Below are 16,831 nucleotides of genomic sequence, written 5' to 3'. Positions count from 1 at the left end.
TCACAATTAGTTGATAAATTTCATCATACTACAACCAACCACATGTGCAAACTCTTTTTACAAAGTTAGTAAAAATACAGTCGTCTTTGTCATACTTTAATTAACAAATATCGATATTGTTATGTTTTACGTCTCAAGTTTGCACCTTGTACCTCATAAATTAAGAGATTTACGTTTGTCACTTTCTAATGACACTAGCAAAAGTCAAACTCACAATTAATTGATAAATTTCATCATACTACAACCAACCACAGGTGCAAACTCTTTTTACAAAGTTAGTAAAAATACAGTAGTCCTTGTCAACCTTAACTAACAAATGTCGATATTATTATGTTTTACTTCTCAAGTTTGCACCTTGTACCTCATAAATTATGTGAGTCAATCATAGTAATATTTATGATATCTTCTAAGAGAACAAAAAAATTGCATTAAAGTAACCATTTAATCATGCATACATTATCTAGCTAATTAATCTTTTTTATCTCATCTGCCCGTCTAGCTCAGTTGGTTGAGCGCAAGGCTCTTAACCTTGTGGTCGTGGGTTCGAGCCCCACGGTGGGCGTTATTTTATATTTACTTTTTTGGTTTCTTTTATTTATCATAATTTTTCTTTCTTTTAATTATAATTTATTATCTTAGTTTTTTTATTATAACTTATTATCTTATTTTGTTTATTTTATGCAATTGTTTAGTTTTTTTTTTTAAATAATTGCATATAGATTTGCAACATACAGAAAATTGTTGTGAATCCCATGAAATGTGAACCTACGTTTAAAGATACTCGTTAATCAAATTAAAAGTATAAACATCCAAGAGATTGATTTCAAGGTAGTGATATCACTTCAAACAACTAAAAGGTTTATATATTGACATACAAGATTAAACTCAATTTCAATGTTACAATTTCATGATAGTTCGTTAACCAAAGTTCTTAGCTTTTTTACCAAAGAAAACTAGCCCTTAAAAAGGAAGTACTTGTCACAATGGTCCTCACACTCCCTCCTTTTGTACAAACAAATGACCCTCCCTACAAAGAGCCTTTTTCACTATAGGGATTGCTATGCTCTCCCTTGGCCAATATATTCACAAGAAAACCTTTCCCTAGAATATTCTTGCCATACAATACTGAACAGGCGCAATGTAAATCCTTTCTAAAGGATCTCGACTATTGATTTAGATCAGACGGTCCAGAATTGACGCAGTTACTGCAGGTAATCTGTTTCCATCCTAGAACATTCTTGTCATACCGTATTGAATAGGCCCGACTTTTCTATGAGCAGTGGCTCCAGTAGCAGCACCAACTCCACCATATTGAGCTTTTGGCTGCAACAAGTTTGTTTCTATTGCAATTTGATCATCTTTTTCTAACTTGTTTGCTCCTATCCTTGTCATGAAAAAGGGATTTGTATCAATATTAATGGCTATATCTGCTGCTATTTTCGCATTAACTCCACATTGTTGTCCGTGTTTAGTTTGCAAAAGAACACCTTTATCAGCTTCTATTGTTGCTTGTCTTTCTTGATTTGCAGTGCTACTAGGCCTTTGATAGTAATATGCTGGTGGAACAGGTTGAGGAGGAAGTACAGTACCTCTGATATATGCCCTTGCATCATAAGAATCCTTAACGACATTTCCATACTCGTAGGGAGCGACAGGTCCGACAACTTTACCAGGTTTTGCTGATAAGAAAAATGAAATTAATAATTGTCAACCCCGCATAACTTCTAAAGACTACATTGATAACAAACTATGTAGCACTGACGTTTTAAATCAAAGGCAAGTCTGATGTCTGGCACGACACTGACACGTGTGATTACATTACATTAAATAAATCTATTTTTTTTTCAAATTATTACCAATGTCGACGTGTCAGTGTCGTATTCAGTGTATGTGTCTATCTCAGTGCTTCATAGATAACAAACACATATGACATACCTAGTGGAATTCTTTGTGGCCCTTGCATGGGCCTTAGCATTGGAATTTCAGTATCTCTAGAGTTCTTATTATATTCCTCGGGTGTTTGCCGATTTTTGCTGGAAGCAATACTTGTTTGCTCTTTTTGGGGTATTGTATTTGAATGTACAATTGTTGACCTGTCAATTATTCAAAAACACATGGTCCTTATGAATGGAAATAATCATATAAGTAACATGGAAGCAAATGCAGCATGTAGTAGGTGGGGTTGATTTTAGTCTACCAACTTGTGAAATTGAATTCTCTTGTACATTATGATATGAAAATTGAGAGGGCAACTAAATAGGTTGGGAAATTACTTCAGAGAAAAGTGCCTCAAAGCTAAAGGCTACTTCCAACTCATGCCGACATTTTATGTAATTTAATCTTGGAAAGGGACCATGTCACATCTATGTACATTAAGACAATTGCCTAGTCTATAGGACATTTTTCTGCTATCAAACAAAACTCAATAAATTGAAGGCTTAAATTAAATGCATTTTATGTTCCCTTATTTTTACTCCATTCACCATTTTAATTCCCCATTTCTAAATCCACAATATCGGTCCCTTGAGCTTATAAATGTCCAAAAAAAACCCACTTGTAAATTTGAGGCTAAAATTGGGTGATGTGGCAAGTACTCATTTGGATAAAAACACATTCATGTACTATCCCTGCCATCAAATTATATTTTTTTTAAATGGACATAGATGGATTAATTTGACGACATGGATAATACATGGATAAGTTTTGATCCAACTACAAACTTTAAAAATACAGGGAGCAAAATAGACAAACCAAAAGTGTATTTGATGTGTTTGCTAAAGCAAGACCAGAATTTTATGCACTTCACAAATGTCATTTTGTATGTGTCTCAGTCAGTGATTTTTATTGTAGAACATTCAATCTTGTAATTACTATCATGATCTTGACATGAGCATAATGTAATAGAAAGTAACCATTAGTCAACAGTAAAATTACTATAGCAATGTAACAAAGGCCAAATGAAATCCAACAATACACTATCGATTGGAATTACCTTGGAAGAGAAACATGCTTTCGATCAAGCGGCATAACGGGACCATTTTTACCATTTTCCTCGAGATGAGCAAACTGCTTTCTGAATTGATCCACAGCACTGCCAAGAAATGGACCACAAATTTAGAATAAAATTATAAAGTTGAAAATCATTAAAAGTCAAAAGATATAATTAATGCCATTTAATAAATCAAAACCTTGGGTAGAGAAAATTAGTTCTCTCTGTTCCATTCATGTAGTCTTTCAAAAGTTGAGGATGGTACTCTAGAATCTCTCGGAAAATTAGCTCTCGAATTTCTTCCTTTGTGACTCTACGTCTTTCAAATTCAAACTCCATTTTGGTGATAGGCTGGCAGGAGGGTTCCCTCTCGACTTTTGCCAGTCCCTTGAAGTAAGGGTCAGCCAGTGCCTGAAAGCAATAAAACATTTAAAAATCTCGAACACGAAAATCAAGACACCATACTATTATACATTACTACACAATGTAATGAATGATTATATTTTAAATAGACATTAGAAAGCAATAGAGCACGCTGTAACAAACCTCTTCGGCCGTAGGGCGGTCTTTTGGGTCAAAAGCAAGTAGCCTTTCCAAAAGTCGTAGTGCTAAAGGATCTGCATTGGGAAATTTTTGTGCAAATGACACAGGCTGCTTCTTTCTCATGCTAGTTAGGTATCTCCTTGCCTTTTCATTGCGCACCTTCATTCGACACAAAATTGTTACAAGCTGGTAATTTTTGGTTCAGAATTATACTAAGCAACACAAGTGGTTTTTCCTTGATAGGTGAGTATACTTACTCGCGATATAGTATCCAGTGAGGGAGTGCCGAGAAGATCGGTCATTAGATCCAACTGATGAACTACATTTTTTCCAGGAAAAAGTGGCTTTCCTGTTAGTACTTCCGCAAAGATACAACCTATACTCCAAATATCAATCGCTGGTGTATACTGTATCAAAATTTACGAGAAAAAAAAAAAGTATTACTACTACGAAAAGTGAATCAAAAAACTGTTACCTATGTGATGTGCATATCAAATAGAGTAAAAAATTGAGTTATTAACACTTAATAACTCATTTAAATCTAAACAAACGCATTAATATTTGTTTGCGCTCCAAAAGGTACAAGATGTATAACATAAACCTTATGTTGCTAATAACTATAAATAAAATTGACAAAGTCAAAGACCAAAGATGCAGAAAACTACATAAAAGATGTATTGATTGGTCCATAGACATTAAATTCATATTGAATTCCTAACAACTTATTACCAAACACTAAAGTAATCAATATGTGACATTTTTTCTGCCGTACACTATGCTTGTGCAATTAATTTCAAAGTGTTAGTTCCATGGCAGATACGAAAAAGAACAGAAACTTATACAACAAAAAAATAAAGTTAATAAAAAACAATATATTGATCTTTCAATCTTAGGTCTTACTGTTAGCTAATTGATGAAAAAGAAGATAACAAAATATGTAATGGGCCGATATGAAAATTGAAAAAAGCAATGGTAAGTCGAGACTATTCATATTCATGTAGCCTCTCCCTCACTTTTCACACGTCCTAAGAAAACCGAAAAAGACATACCTTAGAGTAAAATGACCCACATAGCTCTGGAGCTCTATACCACCTTGTAGCAACATAATCCTACACACAAATGCATTAAACAGGCAATAAGAAAATAATGATAATAATAATAATAATAACAACATTAACAACAAACAAAGCTTATACGAAAAAATGGAAATGTTAAGAAATACCGTCCAAAATATAGTTGTTGGTGTGTCACTGAAAGCAACTCTAGCTAGTCCAAAATCACAAATTTTGAGTTTACAGTTTGCATTTGCCAGTATATTTTTTGGCTTCAAATCTCGATGATAGACATTCGCTGCATTATATAGCTAACAATTAGATGAGAAATATTGACATCAATGCTAGCAAACTCATATTAAGAAATAGATAATACAATTACCAGTGTGAATATACTTGAGTGCTCGAAGCAATTGATAAAGAAAAAACTGATAATGCTCTTTAGTTAAGTCATCATTTGCTTTAATGACTTGATGAAGATCCGATTCCATGAGCTCAAAAACAACATAAATATCTTTGAAGTCCTTCCTAGAAGGAGGCAGCATAATATGTTTTATTTCAACGATATCAGGATGTCGAAGCAGTCGTAGCAGCTTTATCTCACGGAGAATACGTGCAGCATCGGATATATGCTCAAAGATGTCATGAATTTTCTTAATAGCCACTTTTTCGCCGGTGTGAGTGTCGATGGCTGAACAAACAACACCGTAACTTCCTTTCCCGATGACTTCTTGAATCTTGTACCGGTTGGCATCGCCGTATTCGGAGAAAAAGTCCATCTCGGTCGAACTCTGTAGCAGAGATATAAAATTATTTCACAAAGAAAAACAGATCAATTCAAATTTAAAAGTCTGAAAACATTCACAAAATTACTCAAAGGAACAAAGTAGAAGCAAATTTTCAATATTTTAGATGAAAGTAAAGTTTTTGCTGTATTACTGAGAAATTCATTTATATTAAACATATTTCAGACATAAGAACTCACCAATAATATCAATAGATATTAGATATAATACAAATCTGTGTGTTTTCCTAGAATTCACATTATGGAATTAATGTAACATTAAAAAGTATAAAGTCAAAGAGGACTTCCATTATATTTACAGGAATAAGATCATTTTAACATCCATTGGAACAACACACGTAAACTAACAAATAATAAACATAATGACACATTTTTTCCAATTAAAATCAGTCTAATTCATTTATAAGCAAATTGACATTATTCTAAATTATAATATCTTTTTAACACAACAGAAATGTATATAATAATTTTGGAGGGAATACAATACACATTTTAATTCCACATAGAAGTGATCATACACAATTCACTATTAAAAATTAAATGAAGATCATTCATAAATCTGCAAAAGAAGGAATTACAAAATTTAGAATTAACAGAGGATTAAGGAATTTAGAAGGCATAATATTGTCAAATCATCAACAAAACAAATAGCTGACAAGATCTGATTTGATAGCATAAAACATGAAAGTATTTAAAACAGGAATATCATCAAGTATCTACACAAGGATTAGGATCAAAAGGTGAAAAAAGAGAAAAATCATAAGGATTGGATCAAAAAAACAATACCAACAAAACCATCTAATCAGTTGCAAAGAAGCAAGTGAATTTCATCAACACCTCAAAAAAAGGTTTGTGTTAAAAAAAAAGATCTAGCCAAACAGGCCTTTATCCTCCATATGTAACAGAAACATGACAGAGTGATAGAAACAATTGAAAATGGTACCAATTGAAAATTTTCACTATCCAAAATTCACAATCATAAGCATATGATCACAGCACTTCAAAATTTTCCTTGTCACAACCATAGTCATAATAATTAATACAACATTAAAAAGAAGAAAAAAAATGAATTTTCTCAATCACAATTACATAGATAATTAACAATAACAAAAAAAATCCACCTTTTTCCTATGATCTTGCTGCATTTTCTGCTGACACCCACAAATTTTCCAAAAAATCCCTATGAGTTAAAGATCAACAACAAACTCAACAAACCCCAAATCTCAACAACAACAAAAAAATCTCCCACAACAAAAAAAAACCCAAAAACTCAAAAAGAAATCACCTTTAACTCAACCACATTTACCCCATCTACACCTACACATTATCACAAAAGCACAACAATCCCACTTTATTCTTCCCTTCACAAAACATAGAACCCAAATAAGATCCCACATACACTTTCCCTTATAATCAAATAACACACCAAACTATAGAACAAAAACCACCCACAATCATATAGTGACTTTGCTCCAACCCCAGTAATTAAATTAAATTACCCTCATTTTCATTTTCATAATAACCCCACCAAAGATCCAACCTCAATACAAATACCCTTTAGCTACCTTCAACAGAAAAAGAAAAAACAAGGGGTACCCACGATTTGTTTCAGCTGAAAAAACCAAACTTTAAAAAGAATTAAAAGAAGTGGCAGAAAAATTAAGAGCGTGCAGTGCACAAGATCTGTGTACACCGACACAACGAGAGAGAGAGAGAGAGAAACGTGAAAATTTTAGAGAGATACAAGGCTTAAATCTAGTGGGTACCTTTATGTATCTTATCCGTAAGTTTGTTTAGATACATGTGCTCTATACGTTACGGATACTGTAATTTTATACGGAATTGGTGTGAGTGTTATTTCTTGAAATACGGAGGGTATTTTTGTCAAACCATTTATTTATACCTTTCTTCGTATTAAAATGAGCATGTCTAACATTTCATATCTATTAAAAAATATAATAAAGAAAATAAAGAAAAAAATTGTTTTACCAAATAAACTTAATTAATATTGGTATTTTTATTATTATAAATATAAAATAAAAATATATTTTAAAAATAATATATTATATAATGATAATTAATTGATACAATTGAAAAAAATAAATAAATATTATATAATTTAGAATTAACATTTATTGTAAAATGAATTTTATCCTGTAAAATAATACATTGATTGCAAAACAGAGGAAAACACTAAATCAAAAAATGATTTGTAATTTTTATATAATTTTTTTTATCTTATTAGATGTTTTTTCTTTCACATCAAAACGGACAGTACACATTTATGGATTTACTGTATTTATTTTTGTATGTATAAATAATTAAATTCTTGCTAGATATATTCTCTTTTTTCTTCGGGAATTATTATTACCTGTCCCCTCTGTGAGTTACATGTGTCAAGTTGGACAGGTACGTGATGACACGTGGTGACTTACTAGAGGTTGGAGAGATAGTTAGTGGGACCCACGTGGCAGTATATACAACATTGGAGCAATTGTTTTTTGGTATAATGCCACTATCATCATCTTGTTATTATTTTGGTTTTTGTGTGTATAATGCATTAAGATTGGAATGGATGATAGTATGTGGTGCCACTAGATATTTCATTATGTCCTCCTTTTAGTGTAAAAAGTTTGCAATTAAAGGCTTGTTGAATTATTTCAAAAATAACTATCGATATAAGAAAATAAAATATTATTAAAAAATTAATATATTATTCTTCTTAATTTTAACCGTTGAATTAATGATATGAAGGATAAAAAAGAAAATTTTATGTATTAAATAAAATGATCTTATATAGGTGATTCTTTTTAAAGGAAAATATGTGATTTTTAAAAGTTGAGAATTAATAAAATAAAATGAAATAACTTGTAGAAGTTAATAATTTTTCTTTAAAAAAAAGTAAAGAATTTTTTTATATGCAAAAGACATATTTGTTAAAGAAATTCAAGATAGATATTTATAACTATTCATGCGAAAATAGAATATAAATATTTTTAGATAAATAAATATGAAAAGTTAGTAATTTTTCATAAATTTTTTTCTTCTTCATATTTTATCTATGATTTCGTCATTTGAGTATGGCGTTGATTTGTTTCTTATCGTGATGTAGCATTTTTTGTTTTCTTGCCTTGGTATGGTATTCACAAAGACAAAGCACTCATTTTGCCGATATTGTATTTTAAGTAAGGGGCTTATAGAGACAATCATCAAATTTAACGTCATTTCAACCTTATATATGACTTGTTAACATATGATTGAATTGGTGATGTCAAATATTACATATAGTCGACTATAATGAACATCAGCAAATATCTTTTTCAAAGATGAATGAGATTAAATATTTTATATCTTACATTATTGTTGATCGTTGGACATATGTGGAATAAATTAGTTTGGTTGTTAGGATTGAGATTTTTGTTTTATTATTTTTCATTAGCTTCTGAAATGTTTGTGTATTAGTGTGTTTCTTTTTTCTCGATTATTAGGTTTCATTGCAAATATGTATTATTCTTATTTTAGCATTTGAATAAAGCTTATATATTATTTGTGTCCGAAAAAATTTGTTGGACACACAATATAAGATTTTTCTCTCAATTGAATTTTCTTCTTACACAAGATTGAACTATGACCACTCACTCGAATCTCGAACACAAATTATTATTGAAATTAATCCAAATATAAATCAAGTTAAACATATGTAAACCTTTTTACACCATTAATATATTTTTTTTATTAGAATTTAATATATAGTTATGTATCTTTAGTTTTAATCACATTTTCATTCTTATTAAAAAAAATAACATTAAAATTGATTCATCCATAAACGTAATTTCTTCTTTTTTGATACAACATAATTTTTTTATTATAACACTTAAAAGTAATTTCAAGTGTTTAAGTGCATGAACGTTTGTAAAATTAAAAAAAAATGAATGTTTTATTTTTTTATTAATTTAATTTAAATATACTGTTAATATAATAATTTATTATATTTGTAATTAATCAGTTAGATCGTTAATAATATCTAACTTGTCATAACTATTTATAAAGTTATTCTATTCACTAAGTCAATTTATCATTAAATTTTTTGACACTATTAGTGAATGGAAATTAAATTATTTTCTTGTTAGGTCAAAACAAGGTAATTATTTAATTTCATCAAAAAAGGTAAATTATTATTTTATCATTATTATACATAAAAGGAAAAATAGATTATTTCTTATAATATTTCACTTTCAATCCTTCACTAATGTATGATACGTTTGTGGGATTGAGTGCCCAGCTTTTGAGTCAATTTGTAGGCCTTCAAATTAATCGACTTTTGTATATGTACTCTTATATGTTGAAGAAAACTTTGGATGCATGTTGCTTGTTCACAAATATAAAATCCTTCTAGACATTTTGAACAGGGGAAAAGGACACCAAACTTTAAAGAGTTGGTTCATATAAAAAATCACTTCTTTTAAGTAGAGGATTACAAGTCACCAAACACATTTTTAAAGGTTTGAATGAAAAAGTGTTCATGAAGACAAAACAACTTTTTTGACATTGTCCGTCCTATTTTTTATTTTAGATTCCTTCATTAATTCTTGCCAATTTTTTTTTTTAATTCAATCATTTTCGGTAGTTAGTTCTAGTTTATCTATTATCAATTTAAAAAAAAAAAAAAAAAGCAAACATCCACAAAAATATATATTTGTGCAATAATTATGTAACTTCCATTTATATAATTAATTATCCTCTAATAAACTCAAAAAAAACTTTATTAATTAAAAATATATATTTTATTTTCAAAAGTATTCTATTGCATTTTATTTTTAAAAAGAAACAAAAAATATTTTATTTCAAAAAGTATTCTATTTTATGGAATCACAAGAAACATTAACGGTATTTGTTTTGTACAAAGGAACAAGTATTTTATTTATAAAAATGAAAACTCCATTTATCTTCTTGAGTAAGGAATAAATACTATTACAACATGAAAAATATTAAATATTAAGCTCTATTTAATTTAATTAAAGATTACATAAATTATTTACCACCAAAAAAATTTGAAAATTTCAATTTTAGTCCTTATAATTTTTTTTTTTTAATTTCTTATTTATTATTGATAGAAAAATATGAAACAAATATTAAAATAATACGGGATAGATATTTATAATTGATGATTAAAAAACATAAGACAAATATTTATTAGTGATAAATATAAAAAATCACAAATAAATATTTGTCATTGATATATAAAAAATCATGTGACAAATATCTGTCATTGATGAATATTTATAAATTATGCATAAAAAATACCAAACAAATATATACACACACATACACAAAATCACGGAATAAATATATTTTTGATACGTAAAGATATACACTAGATAAATATTTATCACCTATAAATATTAAAAAAACAAATAGACAAATATTTTCCACTAATATATAAAAAAATGAGATAAATATTTGTCATTAATTAAAAATTACATAAGTTATTTATTCCTATAAAAAATTTGTTTTTTGTCCTTATAAAAATCTTACATTTTTCATTTATTTGTTATCATTGTTATAAAAAATATGAGAATATTAACATAATGCGAAATAGATATTTATAATTGATGCTTTAAAAATATATAATAAATATTTATTAGTGATAAATATACAAAATCACGAGATAAAAATATGTCAGTGATATATAAAAAACCACGTGATAAATATTTGTTATTATGATTATTTATAAATCATACATAAAAAATACTAAACAAACATTTGCAAGTGATATATATATAAATAAAATGATTTTTTTTAGTCTAAACAAGACATATATAGCAAAGGTTTCTTGCTAGTTTCATTGAAAAATTATTTACTGTTTTTGAAAAGGGGTTAATGGACATACACTATTAGTGTAAAATTGTTTACAATGACAGGTAATCATACATTGTTGATTATGCAATTATTTTGTGATAATGGTTACAATTATATAGTCAGATAGTAAAATCAACCGTTTCAATTAATTGTCAGTGTAAAATTGGTTTACACTAACAATGTACGGTGTATTTTCTCTTTTAAAAAACAATCATATTTATAAATAATAATAATAATAATAATAATAATAATAATAATAATAATAATAATAATAATAGTGCATTGATAATGTAAAACAATTTTACACTATCATCCAATGATAACTCATCATGACATAAGATAGTTAAATAACTAATGTTGATTTAAAAAACTATACAATATGATATGGTGGATTGAATGATTAAGATTACATGGTAACGTAAAGTTATTTTACAGTGTCACAATATCTTAACTCTCTTTACAAAAATAGTTTTGTTTTTTAAATAAATAAAAAATAGGTACTAGATAAACTAACTTTTTTTGTAACTTCTATTTTTATTAAATTTTGAAACTAACTCACCATTTTGTATAACCTATTTATTGAATTAACATATCAAAATTTTATTTGTTAAATCTTGATTTGAAAATTTCTTTCCATGTTCACAATGAATGAGAACTATTCTTGCAAATTGATAATGGTTTTCCCTTGGATGTGAAACATTTCATTCTCATGTGTAAGTGTATTAATTCTAGTACCTTTAACTTCACTTATTACCTCATGTGTGGCTTCTATTGTATTCTGCATTTCTTGAGCAATTTTATAATGTGAAACTTTATAATATTCATTTTTGTTTTTCAATTGTATTGTAATTTTTCTTGTCTAAATCTATCCAATTCATTTCATTTCAAGTTTATCAATTGCAACATTGTCACAGATTATTGTCTGAACAAAACATATTTGTCTACCACATTACAAACATCCAAATCAGAAGAAATGATAAAGATTTTTACGTGTTTTTCCCAATACAAATAGTCATCACTTTTAAAAATGGATGCTCTATTATATACTTCTTTAGGTTATAGAATCACATTAGAAGTCATTTTAATAACTTTTAAGTCCTTAGACTTGTAATACTAAGATATTGGACTCTTAATGTAACTTGTTAGGCAAGATGACCTAAGGACTCTAGAAGGGGAGTTGAAATTTGTCTTAATTTTTCAGTGACTTTTTATCATGAGACAAATATTTATGAAAATATGTGATGGAATAGAGTTAATTCGTATTGAAACTTCACTTTAAAAATCTTTGGTATTGCAATTAATTGTTCCAAATTGAAAAGGAAATTTTACACAAGAAAGACACTTTGATTGAACCTAGTAAAGTTAAAATGATTGAGTCAAATTGAAGTAAACTAGAATTGGTTAATTGATTGCACAAATGATAGAGAATCAAAGTAAATGGAAAATTCATATATTGAACATAATTTACAATTGTTGATGTAATTTCAAAATAGTGTTCTAATTCAACAATTCAAATCATGAATGTGTCTAAAAATAGAATTTTCAATATCACTAATCTTTATATCATTCAAAAACTAGAAAAACTAATTTTCCGCTACCAATCACCAAAAAACACAAATTAAAATGAACATAAACACACGAATTGTAAAGAGTTAAGAGAATGGGAAAATCACACTAAGATTTTTGTATTGGTTCATCTACCTCGTCCTCGCTTATTAAGTACATCCAGATCTCATTCAAAAGAATGAGAGTTTCTTCCTTTATTATGATAGAACATTTACAAGATCCATAAAAAATTGTTACCAGACTTGTACACCAACCCCTTCTTCTTTAAAGGCTAAGAACTAGAATTATAGAAAAATCCTTCAAGATAAATTATGAACCACTATCTTCAATAAGAAGAAAACCCCTCTAATCTTGCAAGATAACAAGCTACAATAAATCACCCTCTAGACCTTGAAGAAAATCATACTTTAGACCTTCAACATGTTGTCAACCGATATCCCTCGATCGCTCACGTATGTAACAATAACTCCAATAAGAGATATCGCACTCTTGATGTTTCTCACTCAATGGTTCACTCACTAACAAGATTGAACCACACACACAAAAATGTTTAATCTAGATTATGATTTTGAATGCATGAAAGATGACGAATAGGTGAAAGTGTTCTTTTGAAATGAATGTTCATATCAATATATAAAGAGACATGAGTTAGTTGGTCAAAGTATAATGCATCATAACTCAAATAAGTGTCTTATAAATGTCAAAAATTGTTTATGCATGTTGTGTGAATCGATTTTCATGATTGTGAATCAATTCACAAGTTTCTTAAAAGTCCAAAATTTCATTCTAAAGTAGTGTAAGTTGATTCACAAGGTCTAAAATATTAGGAATGAGTTTGGAACCTCTGTAAATTGATTTACAAATATGTGAGTTGATTTGCAAAGTTAAAACCACTTAAGAAAGATATGTAATGCATTTCAAAGTGTGCCATCATGTTCCTATTATACAATAAATATTATGCATGATAAAATATTATTTTCATTTTATATTTTTTTGATCAAGTGCATTTATGAATATTGAGAATTAGACAAATGCTTATAAAATCATCAACTCATATAATTAAATAAACCTAATTTTGACATATATATCAAAATACTAAGCTTATCGTAAAGAAACTTACAATTACATTGACGTTATAGTTTATCTTTGTTTGTCCTTAATTATAAGAGTTTATTTTACTTTTGCTTTGTCCCTTAGTATGAGAACCATTTCAAAATTTCACTACATTAATGATTCTTCACAAAAATGGTCTTATTTAATTTACTATTTAAAAACATAAGTTTTCTCTCTCTTATGGTATCAATAATTATATGGATAAATATATACAAATAACACATTTTTGAACAAATTTATTAAAAAAACCACTTTTTTTAATATGTCTATACTTTTGTTGGAAGATATTATAATAAGGAACACAAAACAGTTATTCAATTACAACCACATGAAATAAGCCTAACTCGTTGACAAAAATAATTTTTATATTTCATGATTATTATAGTTGACCGTTAAAAAGTAACAAATTATATTCCCCTTTACTGAGGAGGAGAGATGTTAAATAACTCATATTTTCTAATATATTTAATTATACACTAGCCATTTTTATTTTTCAAAGAATTGCACACGCCCTTTTTATATTTTAAAGAATTGCACACGCCCTTTTTATATTGTATTTTAATATACGTATCGTTCTAATTTTCAATTAACGAGAAATGTGTAATCAAAGGAATTATAAAATACACTCTCCGAACTTAATTATAATCTAAAAGGTTTAAATAATTGGTATAATTTAGAAAAGATACATTCTTAATTGGGCATCAATACCAAATGGACCAATTAATTGAACTTGTTGATAACTCCTTTTGGTTTTGAAATTTTTTAGAATCAATCATGTTAGAATCCACAAGGACTAAATCAAAACATGTTGGATATATTACTCCATTCAACTTCAAATAATTGACTCATTTGCATCAAAGAAATCTCAAAATACTTTTTTTAATTTTTAATACACTTTCTTTTTTCTTTTCAATTATACAATTTAATTACTATTTACATAATTTACAATACACTAATTTTTACTATACAATTATGACATTGATTTATATTAATATTTAATAATAATAATAATTTAATAAAAGTAATATTTTATTTCATTCATTTAAACAATTTTTATAATATGGACGAAATGAATAAATTGATCAATTATTTTGGAACAGAGATAATAATAATATTGTGATGGAAGTGGATAATCCATATATAAACAAAGAAAGAAAGACAGTGAATTAGAAGCAAGGGTCTTAAATTTGAAAAACATAAATAAATTAGTCTATTGAGAAGTGCCGGAGACCTTATACATTAATTTAATTCATAAACGCAATCTCAAATTAAAACGTGATGAGAGACCTTTGTATTATTTATCATATTTATCACATCGGACTTATAAAAAATTAATAATAATTTGACTTCAAAGTGTTTCAAATAGAAGAACCTCAAATTAATATAAATTAAATAATTGAAACAAAGCCGTCTTAGCTCAGTGGTAGAGCGCGTGGCTTTTAACCACGTGGTCGTGGGTTCGATCCCCACAGACGGCGAATTTGATAATTTTTTTAATTAAATTCAATTTTATCTTTAATAATTAATTTTTAAAGGAGTTTTTTGTTGTTGAGATTTTTCAGAATTACTTGCTTCAAATATCTTTAAATATGTATTTTATTATTATTAAATAATTTTTCTATAACCACGTTTAATTTTAGAAGATTCATTTAAACATATATTTTAATAAAGTATGCCCACTAATTTTTCAAATCATGAAAATAAGGGCAAACAAAGTATGAAGTAAAACCAATCCTATGGACTGAACTTTTGCATTGATATATATAATAAACATAGTTGAAAAAAATAAACTTAGTTGGTTTTTATTTTACAAAAAATAGTATGTATTTATTTAAATCGGTAGAATTACATCAATCGATCATGAACAATACAATTCAAAGTTGCTAAAATAGAAAATGATATATCTGCGAACAAACTCACAATATTCAAGTCAAAAATATAAAAAAGCAAAATGCCTACACATGTAACAATCTACAAATATGTCATATTTGAAGTGCATTGAATACTCATGTCATGCTATAATGTTGAAGACGTCAAAGACATTGATTAAATATGTATTAGATCAAATAATTTAAGGAATGATTCCAGATAAAAAAAATTAGCCATCAATTACCCCTCTTGGGTTGAAGAAAGGGACCAAATGAAAACTAATGAAAATGAGACAATAATGAGATATAGATGTTATTTGTACTTTGCAAGTTGAAAACTAACCGATATACTATGTTTATAGTAGAAAAAGTGGTTAAGTAAAAAGGAAGTGTTCGATATAATTTTTCGTAAAGCTTAAAGTAAATTAATATAAAAGAAATAAATAAAAATCCGGGGGCAATGTTCAAACCTAGAAAGAAAAAAAAAAACAGGAAAAAGAAAAGAAGCAAAAACTACACTACGTACCTCAAATAGTGCTCTAAGAACCAATTGTAGAACTAAGTTTGTAAGAACCAATGTCATAACCTACTGAATATTTTTTTTGGTAGTTAACCCTGTAGCAGCCTATCCATTTTGTTAAATCTAGAATTTAATTAGGGAAACTATTAATTTAAAAATAAAATATGTAATTAATATTTGGATAAATGAAGGGCGAATAGGGAATTTCCACCATACTTCCCTACATATCATTACGAAACAAAACAAAAAATCTCTAATTTTATTTTACTTTTCTCAAAAATAGTTTCTATGCTTCTTCCTATGAGCAAAACCCCCCATTATCACTGTTCATTCTAATCTCTAAACCCTAATTTTCCTTGCTTTTCCAAATCCTTCAAACACAAAAGCTTTTTAAAGTTCTCTAAACCTTGCATGTCCAAATATGTCCCTACACTCTTAGAAATCAGACTCGATTAATGAAGTAGGGGAGAACGACCCAAAATTGAAGAACTTGGGCCAAAACTGCAATCCAACAAA

At 28.0% G+C, this 16,831-nt stretch overlaps 1 protein-coding gene and 2 non-coding genes across 3 annotated transcripts; 2 read left to right on the top strand and 1 right to left on the bottom strand.

Moving 5' to 3' along the window:
• Nucleotides 1–489: 489 nt before the first annotated feature.
• TRNAK-CUU (transfer RNA lysine (anticodon CUU)) lies at nt 490–562 on the top strand. Its single transcript has one exon. It is a non-coding gene; the product is annotated as a tRNA-Lys (tRNA).
• A 275-nt stretch (nt 563–837) lies between these two features.
• On the bottom strand, nt 838–7,144 carry MAPK16 (mitogen-activated protein kinase). The gene is made up of 10 exons (XM_004516403.4): nt 6,511–7,144; nt 4,967–5,375; nt 4,755–4,882; nt 4,582–4,641; nt 3,790–3,939; nt 3,536–3,691; nt 3,189–3,400; nt 2,993–3,091; nt 1,936–2,093; nt 838–1,679 (listed from the first exon to the last, which is right to left on the bottom strand). The coding sequence occupies exons 1-10, from the start codon at nt 6,532–6,534 to the stop codon at nt 1,228–1,230; spliced, it is 1,848 nt and encodes a 615-aa protein (XP_004516460.1). The 5' UTR covers nt 6,535–7,144; the 3' UTR covers nt 838–1,227.
• Nucleotides 7,145–15,333: 8,189 nt separating this feature from the next.
• Nucleotides 15,334–15,405, top strand: TRNAK-UUU (transfer RNA lysine (anticodon UUU)). The gene has a single exon. It is a non-coding gene; the product is annotated as a tRNA-Lys (tRNA).
• The last annotated feature ends 1,426 nt before the right edge of the window (nt 15,406–16,831 follow it).

The sequence above is a fragment of the Cicer arietinum genome, chromosome 5 (assembly GCF_000331145.2).
Source record: "Cicer arietinum cultivar CDC Frontier isolate Library 1 chromosome 5, Cicar.CDCFrontier_v2.0, whole genome shotgun sequence".
Taxonomy (NCBI): Eukaryota; Viridiplantae; Streptophyta; class Magnoliopsida; order Fabales; family Fabaceae; genus Cicer; species Cicer arietinum.
This window is presented reverse-complemented; position numbering and strand designations above follow the sequence as displayed.

Excerpts from the sequence above, each read along its gene's own strand:
- MAPK16 (XM_004516403.4), bottom strand. The coding sequence starts at position 6,534 with ATGCAGCAAGATCATAGGAAAAAG. Across the intron at positions 5,376-6,510 it reads AGCAAGATCATAGGAAAAAG|AGTTCGACCGAGATGGACTT; the intron begins GTGGATTTTTTT and ends TCTCTGCTACAG. Across the intron at positions 3,940-4,581 it reads GTGGGTCATTTTACTCTAAG|TATACACCAGCGATTGATAT; the intron begins GTATGTCTTTTT and ends ATTTTGATACAG.